Here is a 14,913-nt window from a genome sequence, read left to right as displayed (position 1 = left end):
TACAGAAAATAAAGAACTTTATCACAATATTCTAATTTTCGGAGACAGTCCTATACCCTTACAAAGGCTACACTCATTAGGTCAGTCTTAATGTGTCAATATGTGGTGAGAAATAGTTTCAATATTTTCCAGAATTTTATTAAATGTATCATACACAATACATCCGATAACAGCTTTATTGGCATGTCACCTGGCACTTATACGTATACTTATAAAATAACAAAAATTCAAAACAAAAAAAAAACTAAACTGTAAAGACTGAATTATGTATCTCTCTATATTATGTATTATATTATCTCATGTATAATTTTATGGCAAGGCTGAATGACTCAAAAAATGAAATTATTATGGCTTTAACCATGCCCAAAAAGAGCAGTACTAGGTTCTTTTCTAGTTTTTGGAGGCATTGGAGAGGGTGTTTGTATATTTTTTAGGTATGTTCTTATTCTGTCCTTTGTTGTTTTGTCTACTGTTGTTGTTGTCTCTTTTATTGTATTTATATGGACCTATCTGACTTGAAATAAAGATTGAATACTATGGTCCCGCGTTAAATCGACGCGTACCCTACGCCGTAGGCTCTGCGTTTGTGTAACGCGGAACCATAAATCAGCCTTAAGACGTCGCGCGTGAATATATGTCGTAAGGTCCGTGCGGTTCACGACAAGTGACTGCGGTTGACGGCAAACCTCTTTACGTCAGAGAAGGCCTCCTGATTTAATCGCCGTCTGTTTGTTTTTTAAAAACGCTCAGCCAAAGAAGAAACCTTTTGTTATCGGCTCAAAACGATGGGAATTGAAGAAGAAACAGACCGCACGCTCTTCATCAGGAACTTGGACGCCAGAGTGACGGAGGAGCTGCTGTTCGAGCTGTTTGTGCAGGTGCTGTCATTATCCTCGCACGCTAGTGCTAATATGCCGCGTTCCATTTAACTCGGAAATCGGAACTAGGAACTGGGAATGGCAGCCATCTTGGAATGGTAACTCGGGGGTGGTGAAGCTTCTCCCACTTTCCTAGTAGGAAATCCGATTTCGAGGGGCGTTCCAGTTGAAAATTCCGACTGGTAACTTAGAAATTCCGACTTCCGAGGACAAATGGAACGCGGCAATATACACAAAACTGAACACGGTTCAACTAACATTGTAACATTGAGGGAATATTGTTAACATTTTAATTAAAAACACTAACACGGGGTTCACAGTTCTTTTTCATGCTAAATTGTCTTTTTCTGTTTTATATTATGCATTTCAATATTGTGTTTTTGCTTTGAGTCAGCTCCTACTGCTGGTTATGTTTGTTTTATAAAGGGGAGGCGTTTTCATCAGCCTTTCTGGCTTCCACCTCTCCTGCACAATGCTTCATTTGACCATTGTTTTTATGTTCTGTTTTATATGCACATAAACTAAGGTTGCCACCTTTCAGAAATAGAAATAAAGGAAGCCCTGATTTCAGCAGCGCAGGAGCCAAAAAAAAGCCCCAAAACTTCTAAACTGAATAAAAATGTGTTTATTTTATATGAAAAAACAAAATGCTTTGATTTAAAGTTTAAAGTGCTATAATAGCATTTAACTTGCATGACTGTACAGACAGACAACCCTATGCTATGTATGTCCACATCAGCCAAGATGTAATGTAGCCTACAGGTGAAGAATATGGCGTAAAAGTTAATTTATTTCAATAATTCAACTAGAATATGGTGTAAAAGTTAATTTATTTCAATAATTCAACTAGAATATGGTGTAAAAGTTAATGAAAATACGGTACAAATCGTGTCCCGTATTAGTTCAATACGGGACGCAACATTTTTTTCTCAAATAAAGGACAATTCCGTATTTTACGGGACGGGTGGAAACCCTAACATAAACTAAACTAAAACTTCAACAGCCATCTAAAGTTTATCACTAAATCTGCCTATTACCACCTGAAAAACATTGCTAGAATTAAGGGGATTCTGTCTAAACAAGACATGGAAAAACTTATTCATGCATTCATTTTTAGTAGGTTGGATTATTGCAATGGCATCTTTACAGGCCTTAACAAGAAATCAATCGGGCAGCTGCAGCTGATCCAGAACCTGCCGCCAGAGTCCTTACAAACACCAGGAAACTGGACCATATTACACCGGTCATGAAATCACTACACTGGCTTCCAGTGAGTCAAAGGATAGAGTTTAAAATCTTACTGCTGATCTACAAAGACCTGAATGGTTTTGGACCAAAATACATGCTTGATCTGTTAGTTCTCTATGAAGCTCTCAGACCCCTGAGGTTCATCTGGATCTGGTTTGTTGTGGTTCCCAAGAACCAGAACCAAGCAAGGTGAGGCAGCGTTCAGTTATTCTGCTCCTCACCGGTGGAACAAACTTCCTGTAGACCTGAGGTCTGCTCCGACTGTCAGCTCCTTTTAAATCAGGCCTAAAAACATTACTGTTTACTCAAGCGTACTCATAAATTAAATACTTACCTGCTGTACTCTACTGCCCTTATTTTTAACAGCTTGTGCTTTTTATTATTTTACTTCTTTTCTTATCAACTTATTCTTCATTTTTTCAATCTTATTTGTTATTTACTGTCTATGTCTTGCCACTTTTAAAGTCAACGTAAAGCACTTTGAATTACCTTGTGTTGAATTGTGCTATATAAATAAATTTGCCTTGCCTTGCCTTGCCTAAAAACAGTTCCTTCTCAGCCGCCAGCAGGTTCAGGTAACTCATGTTTGCTCGTCATGTTTGCAGGCTGGACCTCTCATCAAAACTAAGATACCCAAAGACCCGGAGGGGAAACAGAAAACCTTTGGCTTCGCCGTCTTCAAGCATGAAGTGTCCGTGCCTTACGCCATGCAGCTGATCAACGGGCTGGCGGTGTTTGGGAAACCCATCAGCGTCCAGTTCAGATCAGGTGAGCGACAGGCTGGTCGTCTGCTTGTGAAGCAGTAATTATAGGGTTGCCAACACGTCCCTTGAAAAACGGAATCGTCCCGTATTGAGCTGAAAAGGGGACGCACTTTGTCCCGTATTACTGTGAGACTCAAAAAATTAGTCATAAAATGCAAATGGTAAATGGCATTGAGCTGTTGAGTTCATAGGTTTATTTTTTTCTGTTTTACTACAACTGTAGCTTTTGAGGCACAAATACAGGACTGTCTCAGAAAATTTGAATATTGTGATAAAGTCCTTTATTTTCTGTAATGCAAAAATGTCATACATTCTGGATTCATTACAAATCAACTGAAATATTGCAAGCCTTTTATTATTTTAATATTGCTGATCATGGCTTACAGCTTAAGAAAACTCAAATATCCTATCTCAAAAACTTAAAATATTCTGGGAATCTTAATCTTAAACTGTAAGCCATAATCAGCAATATTAAAATCATAAAAGGCTTGCAATATTTCAGTTTATTTGTAATGAATCCAGAATGTATGACATTTTTGTTTTTTTAATTGCATTACAGAAAATAAAGAACTTTATCACAATATTCTAATTTTCTGAGACAGTCCTGTATGTTTACAAGTTTTCTACGGACCTTCTGTTTGCACTAAAAATGTGCACTATTACAGGATGGATGTTCTGCTTTCTTTCTATTGTTTTATATTAATGTATACAATTTTAAGTTAAGCAGGACAGGTTTCTGTTACTTATTTTATTCACTTCATTTTGTTATTTTGTATTAAAGTGAATTGCTGGATAATAATTTGTTTTCCATGTGTTCATGGCATTCAAAAATATGAATTCAATTCAGGTTCGAGTCAAATAGTTAAAAAATCATTTCACTCACAAAAAAAGGGGCTAAAAAAATTCACCACACCAGGAAAGGTGAAGGCAATCGATGAGGTGTCCCTTATTTATTTTTCAGGGACTTGGCAACCCTAATAATTAGGTCCCTAAAATCAATTTAAGATTGTGTAGAAATACACTTTTTTCTTTGCATACTGAGCACAAAATGTGTTGCATTCATTCTTTGAATTCAGAGCAACTGTATAGAATAAGTAAACACATTCACTTTGGTATATTTCTGTGCTTCCTGTAAGCAACAGACTGTTAATATTTTCGTAGTTTGCATCTAAGCTGAGTTTCATATACTCTGTGTTACAGCTCATTTCATAAAAATAACATAAAGCTATAATTGTGGCTTAAGATTCTTGAATTTGAGATTCCAATGTTGCCATTTATTAAAAACATTCATAACACCTTTTCTTTTGAGTATACTTGGGTCACATTTTTAAACAGATGATGCTTAAATTCTTTCATTAAAATTACCAGGTATGAAAGACAGACAAAAAATAAAAACAAATTACCTTAGGCTGGCTAAGTAATGAATAACTTCAGGCCTGGGAACTGGTTTAAGCTGGAGTCTAGTTGAATTTTGAGCTTGGAATCTCTCTGGGCAAGAAGTTCATTTCAATCAATCAATGTGTTTATAAATGTGTTTACATGCTCTTGATTGATTTATTCCTAAAATTTACCAAAAAAAAAAAAATCAGTCAATGTCATGTGTATTTTGGGTATTGTGGGATCCATGGAATGGTAAACTACTTGATGGTCAAGTATTACTTTACAAGAGCACAAATACAAGATTTCATTATAAATGCATAATATATTGAGAGAAATATGTGAAAGTTATTTGTGGACATTGTTTTTTTTTTTGGGGGGGGGGGGGGGGGGTTGAGTTTAGTGGACTAAAACTATAGATGTCTTGTAGTTTTGGGAAAGAAAATGGAAACCGATCTATTCTTGATTTAACAAATCAGGCCAAATTATAAAAGGAAAAACTTGACATTGATATAGTTGTAGATATTCATGGGAAACTAGATTTCGTGCATCATATTTTATTTTAAAATAACCATAGTTTACATACATTTTAATATACTGATAAATAAGTATTTTAATATTCATTTTGGCTAAAAGCTTGCACAGCCACGCACATATCTAATCTGATTCTTTGGAAAACATTGAGTGGCATTGACGTAATATACACGGTTGTATCATGTTACACAAAGGAGCAGGAAATAAGTAGGTATTTTCTCTTCTTATCATGTTTTTGGGGAAGTACAACCAAGTGTTTATGTGAGATGACTCAGGTTGTAGGAGTTTCGTAGAAACAGTTGTGATAAAGAACAGATAATTATTATTTTCTTAAGCAATCAATATTTGAAGTAGTATTCAGTCACAAATTTTTCAGAAACATAATAAACACAGTACTTGAAGACAATTTGGGCGCAGTTGCTTAAAATCTTAAATCTTTTGTCTTTAAATAATGAGACTTTTTCTTTAACACCCCATCATAGGTAGCAGTCATAGCAGTCCAGGGAACTCGCAGAGTTTGAATCCTGCAAATACCCCAAATCCCCATGGCCAGAGGTAAGAAAGGCTTAGAAACCACCACTGTGATCATCAGCAGCGTTATGAAACACATGGGCTGAGAGTAACGGTCTCAATGCATAACTGTTGGCCACAAACCAGGTTTCAGATGCTGACGACATGACTCCATCCGTACAACTTCGTTATGATGCACAGCTTTGTAAATGTGTATCAAAGTCATAAAAGATGGTACATCTGAACTTCAGGTTCAAGTTCAGAAGGCTTAAAAATGTGAAAAATGGTTAATTCCATGAAAGTAGGGGTATCGTGGTGCACAGAAGTCAAGGGCCGTTTCTCAGTATGCATTCCTGTTCTTGGGAAATGTCATCACCTGCCACCAAAGTACTGTCCCAATCTCAAGAATGCAAGTACAGAAGATCTACCCAGATGTTCTCACTCTGAGGATGCATGCAATGGAGGCTTGAGTAGAATATAGGCAGCCAAGTTTGCGCTAAAAAGGGAAAGTAATAGAGAATGTGAGAGGAGTAAATATAAATTCCTAACTCTTTTTTATTTGAAAAAAAAAAAAGTTTTAAGATTTTTTTCATGCTAAAATATAGCTATTATAACTTTATTTGTGGTGAAGTTATAAAGAGGGAATGTATTTAAAAATTTCCTCAGACGTTTTCAGAATTTCTTTTCTCTTCCTTTCTATCCAGTTTATAATGCGGCTGGCACACACAGGCGTAAAACCAATTAAAGCTGCAAGCAGCGATGAACGGGCCTTCGCACTCATGGCCATATTATAATAATAATAATAATAATAATAATAATATCATGGCCCCATAAGCATATCAGAAATGACACCACTCATGACTTTCTATGTCAAACCATTCAAAAGTTATGGCAGAAAATAGGAACTATTAAATATCGACCAATCAGAAGAAGGGGCGGGGCTAATTCAGGCCAATGAAGGTCAAGGACTCAATACCGAGTCCGATGACACCACCCACGAGTCTTTATGTCAAACCATTCAAAAGTTATGGCAGAGAAAAGTTTTCTAGGGGGCGCTGTTGAGCCATCTTGCCACGCCCATTAATGCAAACCATGAAATATCAAATTTTTCGCCAGGCCTGGCTTGCGTGCAAAATTTGGTGACTTTTGGGGCACGTTTAGGGGGGCAAAAAGGCCCTCCTTTCATCAGAATAAAGAAGAAGAATAAAAATTCCTACTGATACAATAGGGCCTTTGCACTGTAAGTGCTCGGGCCATAATTAAAAACACATTGTGTAAAGGAATGGTTATAAAAACTTGAGCGGCAGCAATATACGCCCCATTCCCAGTTGTTTCAGTGTTAAGGGTGTGTTACAACCAAAAACGTAATAACGGCCAATAACGTAATAACTTCCAATAATGTAATAATTTTGGCCATTTCAAATGTAATAAAGCCAATAGTGTAATAATGTGCCAATAATGTAATAAAACTTTTGAGTCAATAATGTAATAACTTTTTGCCGATAATGTAATAATTTTTTAATACCAGGCCAATAACGTAATAACCAGCCAATAATGTAATGCCTTATTACATTATCTGCAAAAAGTTATTACGTTATTGGCTCAAAGGTTTTATTACATTATTGGCACATTATTACACTATTGGCCTTATTACATTTGAAATGGTCAAAATTATTACGTTATTGGCAGTTATTACGTTATTGGCCATTGTTACGTTTTTGGTTGTAACAGGGTGTTTGTTTTTATAATCAATTAAACTGTAGTTTTTATGTGTACAGCCTGTTGGCTCAGGTCTGACGTCACCCAGAACACAAGTGCGTTCTCCCGACTCGTACTTACAAGTATGCACTTCAGAGGAGAATTAGAATTTTTAATATGTTGAAACTGGATTAAACCATGTTTGGTTTGTGGGAAATGATCATTGTTTGAATAAATACAACAAATCTGTCAACCAGATATGCTTAACAATCTATCTGATCTGGAAAGTGAGTTGAATTTTGATTCATGTGCTGTTTCCTTGGGCTTTTCCTTCTCTGTAAAGTTCTGCCAATAGTCTTCAAGGCTCCAGACCAACCCTTTACACTTTCAACAGTGCTTCTCATAACTGAGTGGCGTAACTTTGAGGCTCATGAATAAAATACTAAGTGTAAGGATTTTTATTTTTATTTTTCTCCAGTCTGCAGTAACCACATTTGAACTTTTTATGATTCAGTGAAGAATTTCAGTGACGTCACTCTGTGAAGAAAAATTAGAACAAAATTAGAAGACATTATATTTACAAAAAAAAAAAAGTTAAAACCCAGTAAATTAAGTAATCCTTAATTCCTAGGTAGTTTTACAGTACCTTTAACCTTGGTGCCGTCTCCTACTTGGTGTCTATGTTGATGTTGCACTGCAAAACAATTATGTCCTTCGCTGGAATGTAAACATGACAGGGGGTAAGTCATGTTAAAGTTCACGCCTCCTACGTTTTAGCTCAGATCACTTCTAATGAAAACCTGCCTTACATAAATTGTGTGAACCTTTATTTTGGAACAAGTAGGTATTTTACTCTTCAAACATGGCAGCGGGGCCTGGATTATCTTTTGTGTAGAATAATAAACTACAGTTCTTTTGAAATGAGTGATAGCAAAGAGGCCAACCTTCACAGTATTGCTGCTACCCTGTGACATGATGAATCTCTTCATTCACAAGTGAAAGACAAAGATGCAAACCTTCCCCTTCCTCCATCCTGCTACTTGGACATAATAGTACAGAATGGAAAGCAAACAAAAGGGTTTTAGTCTGTTGATCTTGGCCATATCCATAACTCTGTAGTTTACCTAAAACTATGTGCACACACAAAAGCAGGCATGTGAATCGTTTTCACAAGATTTATAAGTCTGTGGTTAGGGATGGTTGCCTTTGATAAACCTCTGTTGTGTGAACTTTTAAAGCATCTTTTAAAGCTTTTAAGGCGTCAGATTTTCACTGGCCTAAAGTATGGTATTATAAGCCTTGAATGAATGAATACCTTTATTCTTATTACAGACTGCCACTTATGTCTTATTCACACTTGACTAAAATTACCCCTGGACCTGCAGTAATTCTAAAATTACCCCCTTTGCACTGGATGAGCAACGTCTGTTTTACCGTAATTTACAGACATTGATCCCGGAAGTGCTGGCTAAGCCTTGCATTTTATTAAATTACCACTTTTATCTAACATAAAATTTGGATTTTGAGTTAAAAGCGTCTGATCAGACATTCAAGAGTTAGATTTCAGTGACAACGTGTCAGATTTTGGAAAAAGACAAAATGGGGATAATGGTGCTGGGTTTTTAAGTTGCCATGGTAACAGTGAACCTAATGGTTAACGTAACCGCAAGTCTGCGTTTAGTCTGAAGCCCAAAGATTTTGTTCTATCGGAGAGGCTTTAAGTTTGATTAAAGATAAAAAGTTTCTTATTGCGTGATGCAGCCACACGTGTCTTCATCTTGTTGTCCTTCTGCTGATCTGGACTTTTTTTTTCAAAAGTTACCATGTGAAGCTTAATATTTATTAATTGCTTCATGTTTATCAGCTATAAATATCAGATCAACGCTACATGGGGCGGATATAGAGGGAATGCGTATGACGTCACAGATGCGACTTCACTGCGGGTTACGCCCAGTGAGTGGCAGAAAGACTGAGTGGCAGCTTAAACTTTCAGTTTGAGCAACTGGAAAACATCTAAAATGGGAAAGAGCTGTTGTGGCATCGACTGTACTCATAGATTTAGCAAGAAATCGGAGTTATCATTTTACACACTGCCGAAAAATAAGCTTAAGAGAGACAAATGGATCGCTGCAATTTGCAGAAACAACTGGATTCCAGGCACCGAAACGTGGATTTGCGGTTCCCATTTTGTATCAGGTAATGTTGGATTTTTGGGTAGCTAACGTTAAACGGTCCAATCATAAAGTTTGGTGTCCTCATCACTTTAATTTCTACAAATCCTGCCTTGAAGTAGGACCAAGCGTCAAGACTTTTGTATGCCTTCAAGCATTGCTTTGTGTATTTCCTCGGTGTAATTAAGTACATATAAATATCAGGAAACTTGATTTGTGGCCAAATATTAATGTCCATGGACCACTGGTTCTTCGGGTAACTGTACGGGTCACTGCCTTTTAATTAAGCCCATAATCAGCTATTATTCCGTCTTCTCCACTAGTTGCAGCTGTTTTTGCCACTCAGTGCGAATAATGGGGCCTGGTCCAGTGGGGAAGTGACGTCAATGCATACCCTCTATAAGTGTTGGTGTTGTAAAATAATATCACACCATGTACCGCAATTGCCAAAATTACGCTACAAAAGAAGCAGAAAAGGTGACGAGAGAATTTATTTACTATTTATTTATTTTAAAGATTCCAGCCCGCATATCACCGGAATACTGACGTGCATTCAGACAGGGTTACAATTACCTCATGACCTCGATGAAACAGGAAACAGGGTAGGTAATTTGTGGTGGCATCTTTACAAATCACAGACATGGTGCATTTGGATGGGATTCAAATCACAGACGTCCTCCGTGTTTATTAAGAATCACCCCAGGTCCCCAGATACTTTTAATCCCATGCAAGTAGAGCATTACACAGCATCTGCTCTACTGAAGACAACACAGGCCACTAGTGATAAGGTCACACAGAGAAAGAAGATCAAAAATTGTGTGATCCAACGACTGTAGACTCACGTTTGATGAGTAAAACTAATTGCACTGATTTTTTTTTTTGGGATCAATGTTTTGATAAAATTGATAATGTTTCTGCCCTGATGCAAACGTCTTATGATTGTTGTCAGCAACAATTCAAGTCAATCACATTCTTGATGGTGTTGTTTTCTTTGCTGCATTAAGAAGAACAACTCTGAACAGGGCATCGGTCAGTAAGGGAAGCTGATGGTATGATAACCTACAGTACAAATATCCCCATTCATCACTGTATTGCAATTGCAGTGCTGAAATTTATTTTTTGTTGATTGAGTGTAATACTGGACAGAGATAAGCTGCTATCGTGCTCAATTCAAGTATTCATGTCGATAAATCAACACTCAACAGTCTGTAAACATCAGGGAACCAGCAGGCTGTTTATAAATACATAGTGAGCCTGTGCAGAAAGACAAAGGTGGCAAAGAAGTATGGGTAGACGTGGAATCGGATAAGTGATAATGCACTCACAGAAGGTTAGCACTTTCCTGTTCATCATCACTCGCTGATGGGAAGGAAGGGGGAAGCTAGTGGATACTTGCTAATTAAATAGCCACTTTAATGCCATGACAACTGTATTTATTTCACCACTGCATATGCTCATACATGCATATATTTTAAATAAGTGTTACTTTAAATTTAGCAAAGAATGGTGCTCTTGTAGATGTGTATTCACATTTGAAGTATTGCCTCCTCTGGCAGCCACGCTTCTAAGATGCACCTCCACCAAGCGGTGTCCATCTGCATGTTTCTGGTAACAAAGTTACTACTGTATTGCTGACTTTCTTGTATCTGATGGGAGAAAAAGTGCTGGTGACTCCTCTTCCTCGGCCACCATGGACGCCAGCTAATTCCCACGGTTCGTGCCACCAGGCGGGCAGGACTTGTGTTCATTACTAACATATTGTGGAAATGGTATAACAATTTGCAAAGAGTGTGTTCTGCCTCACGCTCACCCTCTGTGGAGGGATGGTTTTCTGGTTATCAAGTTATTATGTGTTTCACTTCTCTTCCAGTTTTTACCCCTGCAATCTCCCCTTCTCATTTTCAGCACACATACCTCTCTCTCATCTCCATTAATGTCATGTTGCTAAGACGGGTGGGTTTTTCTCACCAAATCCTGTCTGATGTTTTAGTAAACATTGCTTCAAAATGCTTGACTGTAGATGTAGCAAAGGTGAAATATGTGAAACTAGAAAATAATCATTTGAACCATCTTTCATTTGAACCATCAATGTCGTCCATCTCAAATGTGACGACATTCTAGTATGTCATTCTTTCTAAAATGTCTCTTTCTGGTTGTCCAGAATAAAACTGAATCCCTCCGTGTTAATATTAATACTGCGTCAGCAGCATTTTCGGATGTCTGTTTTAGGGATCCTCAAATAGCGGAATAACATGTGTGATCAACATGAATTTTGCAAAAGGTATACATTTTGAAACGGTTTGTTCTTGAAAGGTGACATTTTTTTAAATGTCTTTGCAATTGGTAAAGGTGTGCTTATAAAAAATAATAGTATAAAATCCAGAAATAAAAACAAAAGTTTTACCCAAATATCCTTATTTAAAGCATCTTACATGAACTTTATCTATTTATTTTTTTTTGCTGAGTGGGTCTTCCTGTAAGGTTGGAGGTTATATAAATGTAATCATTACAGATGTTTGACATAGTGCTCTTAAGGGTGGGAGGCTGTGAAATAGAGACAACTAAAAGTAATCAAAAATGTCTTCAAATTAAATTGATTTTTTTTTTTTCTTTTTAATTTTTAACAAGAAAAAAACCCTCATTTTTGTGCTGCTTCAAGATGCAGCAGTTTTATGTTATAAAATAAGTGTTTATTGTATTCCACAGGCCCCCGACCCAGTTCAATTCTCCACCGCAAAGCAGTACTTCGCGTCAAGTGCAGCGGTCCTTTTCATCCCCCGATAACCTTCAGAAGAATGTTATGGTAACATTATTTATTGACTTATCAATTCATATTAAACCACTGTAAAATTACAACAAACTTCATTCTTATTAAAGTTATGATACATGTTTTCTTGGCTGTTTTTGATTGTAAATGTGCCTCTGTTACTCATTAACCAGTTAAGAGGCATAAAGAATTAAGAGAATAGAATAATGAGTAATCTGCTCCCTGCTGTTTCTCTCACTCGTAGCTGAACAACATGATGTGGCAGCTTCAGATGCAGCAGGTCGAGCAGGTGAACGCCATCTTTGGTAAACCTATGCAGCGGCAGTCGTCTGCTATTAGAAATTCTCCTCGGGGCGGCTCAAGGCAACAGGACGCGGCGCCCTATCGTCACCATCCATCCCAAACGAGCAGCGGTGGCAGAAACCAGGATTATGGAGACGAGCAAGTCTCTGGCCGTCATCAGCAACACAGCCGGGAGAACTACCACCAGGGTGACAGAAGTGGTGGGCGTCACCATGACAACAGAGGTGGAAACAGACATTACGATGAAAGGGGTAACAACCGTGGTTACAACGACAATAGATGGCGACGATACTGATTTATCTTACAGTTTCAGTTCTTTACATTTGATGTGGACTCTTTTCTAAAAACAAATCGGAATTATGTTGACAGAATAATTGTATTCTCAGGTAGTTTGTACATGATATTACCCATTTGAAGATTTAATAACTCATGTCTTTATGCCTTTTTAAAGGTATTTTTAAATTTGAACTTTTTTCTTCTGTTGGAGTGAGTTTTTTTCTCACATATGTGTCAAACATTTTGAGTGATGCGACTGTTTTGTCAGAAGAGCAAGGACGAAATTCAAATTTTGGATTACACGTTTAGCAAAAAAGACGAGCATTTTTTTTAAAAATACATTCTATCGGACAGTTTTTATGCTTCGCAAACGGTATCAAAGTGGTGCTGCCAGAATTTTTTAAAAGTCTTCAGGTACTTTGCAAAAAGAAAAAAAAAAAAGAAGAAGAAGAAGAATTCCAGCTACAGATTTCACCAGCAACAGAACAACAGGGCACCAGCCTTTCTAAGTTTTACACGTTTTCACCTTGCTCTTTCTTAAAATTGACTTTATTTTGGATTTTATTTTTTAAATACTGATCTGTAAGAATATGTTTGTTTTAAAATGGGCATTTTCATTGTTATAAAACTCTTGTCGTGAGATTTTCATGCTTTGTCGTCATTTATCTGGTTGTCATTTTTGAATGCTATTTGCAGCCTGCTGTGAATGTGACTGTTAGGCTTTTGTGTGTTTATACTACAAGCTGTAATTCCTGCACACATGGCCTTATCTGCACCTATAAATGGACCAAGTGTAACTAATATGCTTGTGCAGTGGGCCATGAAGTAATCTACAGGTGGCGCCACACACATCCGTTTATTGAATCAATTAAGATGTCAAATATAACTGAGCCACATGATCAGCTCCTATGTTTGACCTTTCTATTTTGGATGCTTTCAAGTGCTGACATGGATCTGACGCCCATTCTTTTCACTTGACAACATGTAATTATGACCAGGTTTATTTCTTGCTCTCCAGATTTCACCACAGCGGTATCCTTACTTTTTCCTCAGAGGAGTCTTTGCAACACTTAACCAAGGGCACTGGTTTTGATCAGTTAGCAGATGGGATGAAGAGGTTGGCAGTTGGCCCATCCTGGAGTTAGCAGCATTTTGATCCTTAACATCTCATATTACGATCAGATTTTCAGCATTGGTATCCTAACTGGTGTCTATTTACATGTTTGCTTATTACAAAGTAGCGATCAAATCCCTTAATATCTCACTTGAGGTCATAATCTACTTTCTGAAAGTGCTTATGCTGCCAGCAGCAGCTCCTTTGGACATCATCAGAAACCTGGTGTCAGAGCAAAGGGCTGCATTTGCATCTTTTGACCTGAGCTCTAGGTCTTCCCTTTTAATCTGCCTGGTGTATGATTGCATCCTGACGCTCCCAAATCGCTCTAATAGAGAGTATCCTCTCCTCGGTGTCAGTACTAGGAAGAGCCTCTACTGCGCTTCTGGCTGTGGCATTACTCTTTAAATTGGTTGATCTTCCTGGCGTCTCCTGCCCTGGAGCGGGGGGATTAGGAGGGACCACTCGGTAGCCGCTGCTGTGTGGACTTTTATAGACACAAGTGAAGTGATCTAACCCCAAACACCCTCCCTCCACTGAAAGAAAGCTGCGCTCTGCTCATACAGACCTCCAATATTATACACTTCCAGCAGTGACTTTGATCCGTTTATTCATCTTCATTTATTAAACATATATTTTCATTGTCTGTGGCTTTTGTGATATAATATGCGATTACAAGGGGAGAGATGAGTCTTACTTGTGTGTGTGATCGATATTGCAAAAACCAGAGGTGGACAGAGTACTCGAGTACTTGAGTAAGAGTACAAATACTACTGGTCAAAATTTACTCCGTTACAAGTAAAAGTAGCTCAGTCAAAATATTACTCGAGTAAGAGTAGAAAAGTACTTGCTTTTAAAGGTACTTAAGTATCCAAAAGTAAATGCTTTTAAATTTACTTTAAGTAAGAGTAAATTTCTTATTTTCCACATCAGTAAATTACTATATTTTTTCTAAATTAATTTAAGGATCTTTTAACTCTTGTTTCTGAGAATTAACTCTTTGAAACCAGCTGCACTGATGTGCTGCTTTTAGAACCACAATGTTATATAAAACCTGCAGAAACACCAAAAACAAATCAAATGAATGGGATCATAAGAGGACAGCAGATGATGCAGAGTTTATTAACAATCATGAACAGAAACCAAATGAACCTGCACCATCCAACTAAGTCTGGATCCCCCTCAAAGACCACTGCTTTACAAAAAACTACATCTCTGCTTTCAATAACTCAATGTTGAAGTCACTTAACTTTACAGGAAGGACATGTACCAG

General features: G+C 37.4%; 1 protein-coding gene across 1 annotated transcript; it reads left to right on the top strand.

Annotated features, from left to right (window-relative positions):
• Positions 1-675: 675 nt before the first annotated feature.
• On the top strand, positions 676-13,166 carry rbm7 (RNA binding motif protein 7). Its single transcript, XM_061719055.1, has 5 exons — positions 676-878; positions 2,732-2,894; positions 5,284-5,356; positions 11,887-11,983; positions 12,192-13,166. Exons 1-5 carry the CDS (start codon positions 786-788, stop codon positions 12,543-12,545), a joined length of 780 nt encoding a protein of 259 aa, XP_061575039.1. The 5' UTR covers positions 676-785; the 3' UTR covers positions 12,546-13,166.
• Positions 13,167-14,913: the final 1,747 nt, after the last annotated feature.

The sequence above is a fragment of the Cololabis saira genome, chromosome 4, assembly GCF_033807715.1.
Source record: "Cololabis saira isolate AMF1-May2022 chromosome 4, fColSai1.1, whole genome shotgun sequence".
NCBI lineage: Eukaryota > Metazoa > Chordata > Actinopteri > Beloniformes > Belonidae > Cololabis > Cololabis saira.
This window is presented reverse-complemented; position numbering and strand designations above follow the sequence as displayed.

Excerpts from the sequence above, each read along its gene's own strand:
- rbm7 (XM_061719055.1), top strand. The coding sequence starts at position 786 with ATGGGAATTGAAGAAGAAACAGACCGCACGCTCTTCATCAGGAACTTG. Across the intron at positions 879-2,731 it reads TGTTCGAGCTGTTTGTGCAG|GCTGGACCTCTCATCAAAAC; the intron begins GTGCTGTCATTA and ends TCATGTTTGCAG. Across the intron at positions 11,984-12,191 it reads ACCTTCAGAAGAATGTTATG|CTGAACAACATGATGTGGCA; the intron begins GTAACATTATTT and ends TCTCACTCGTAG.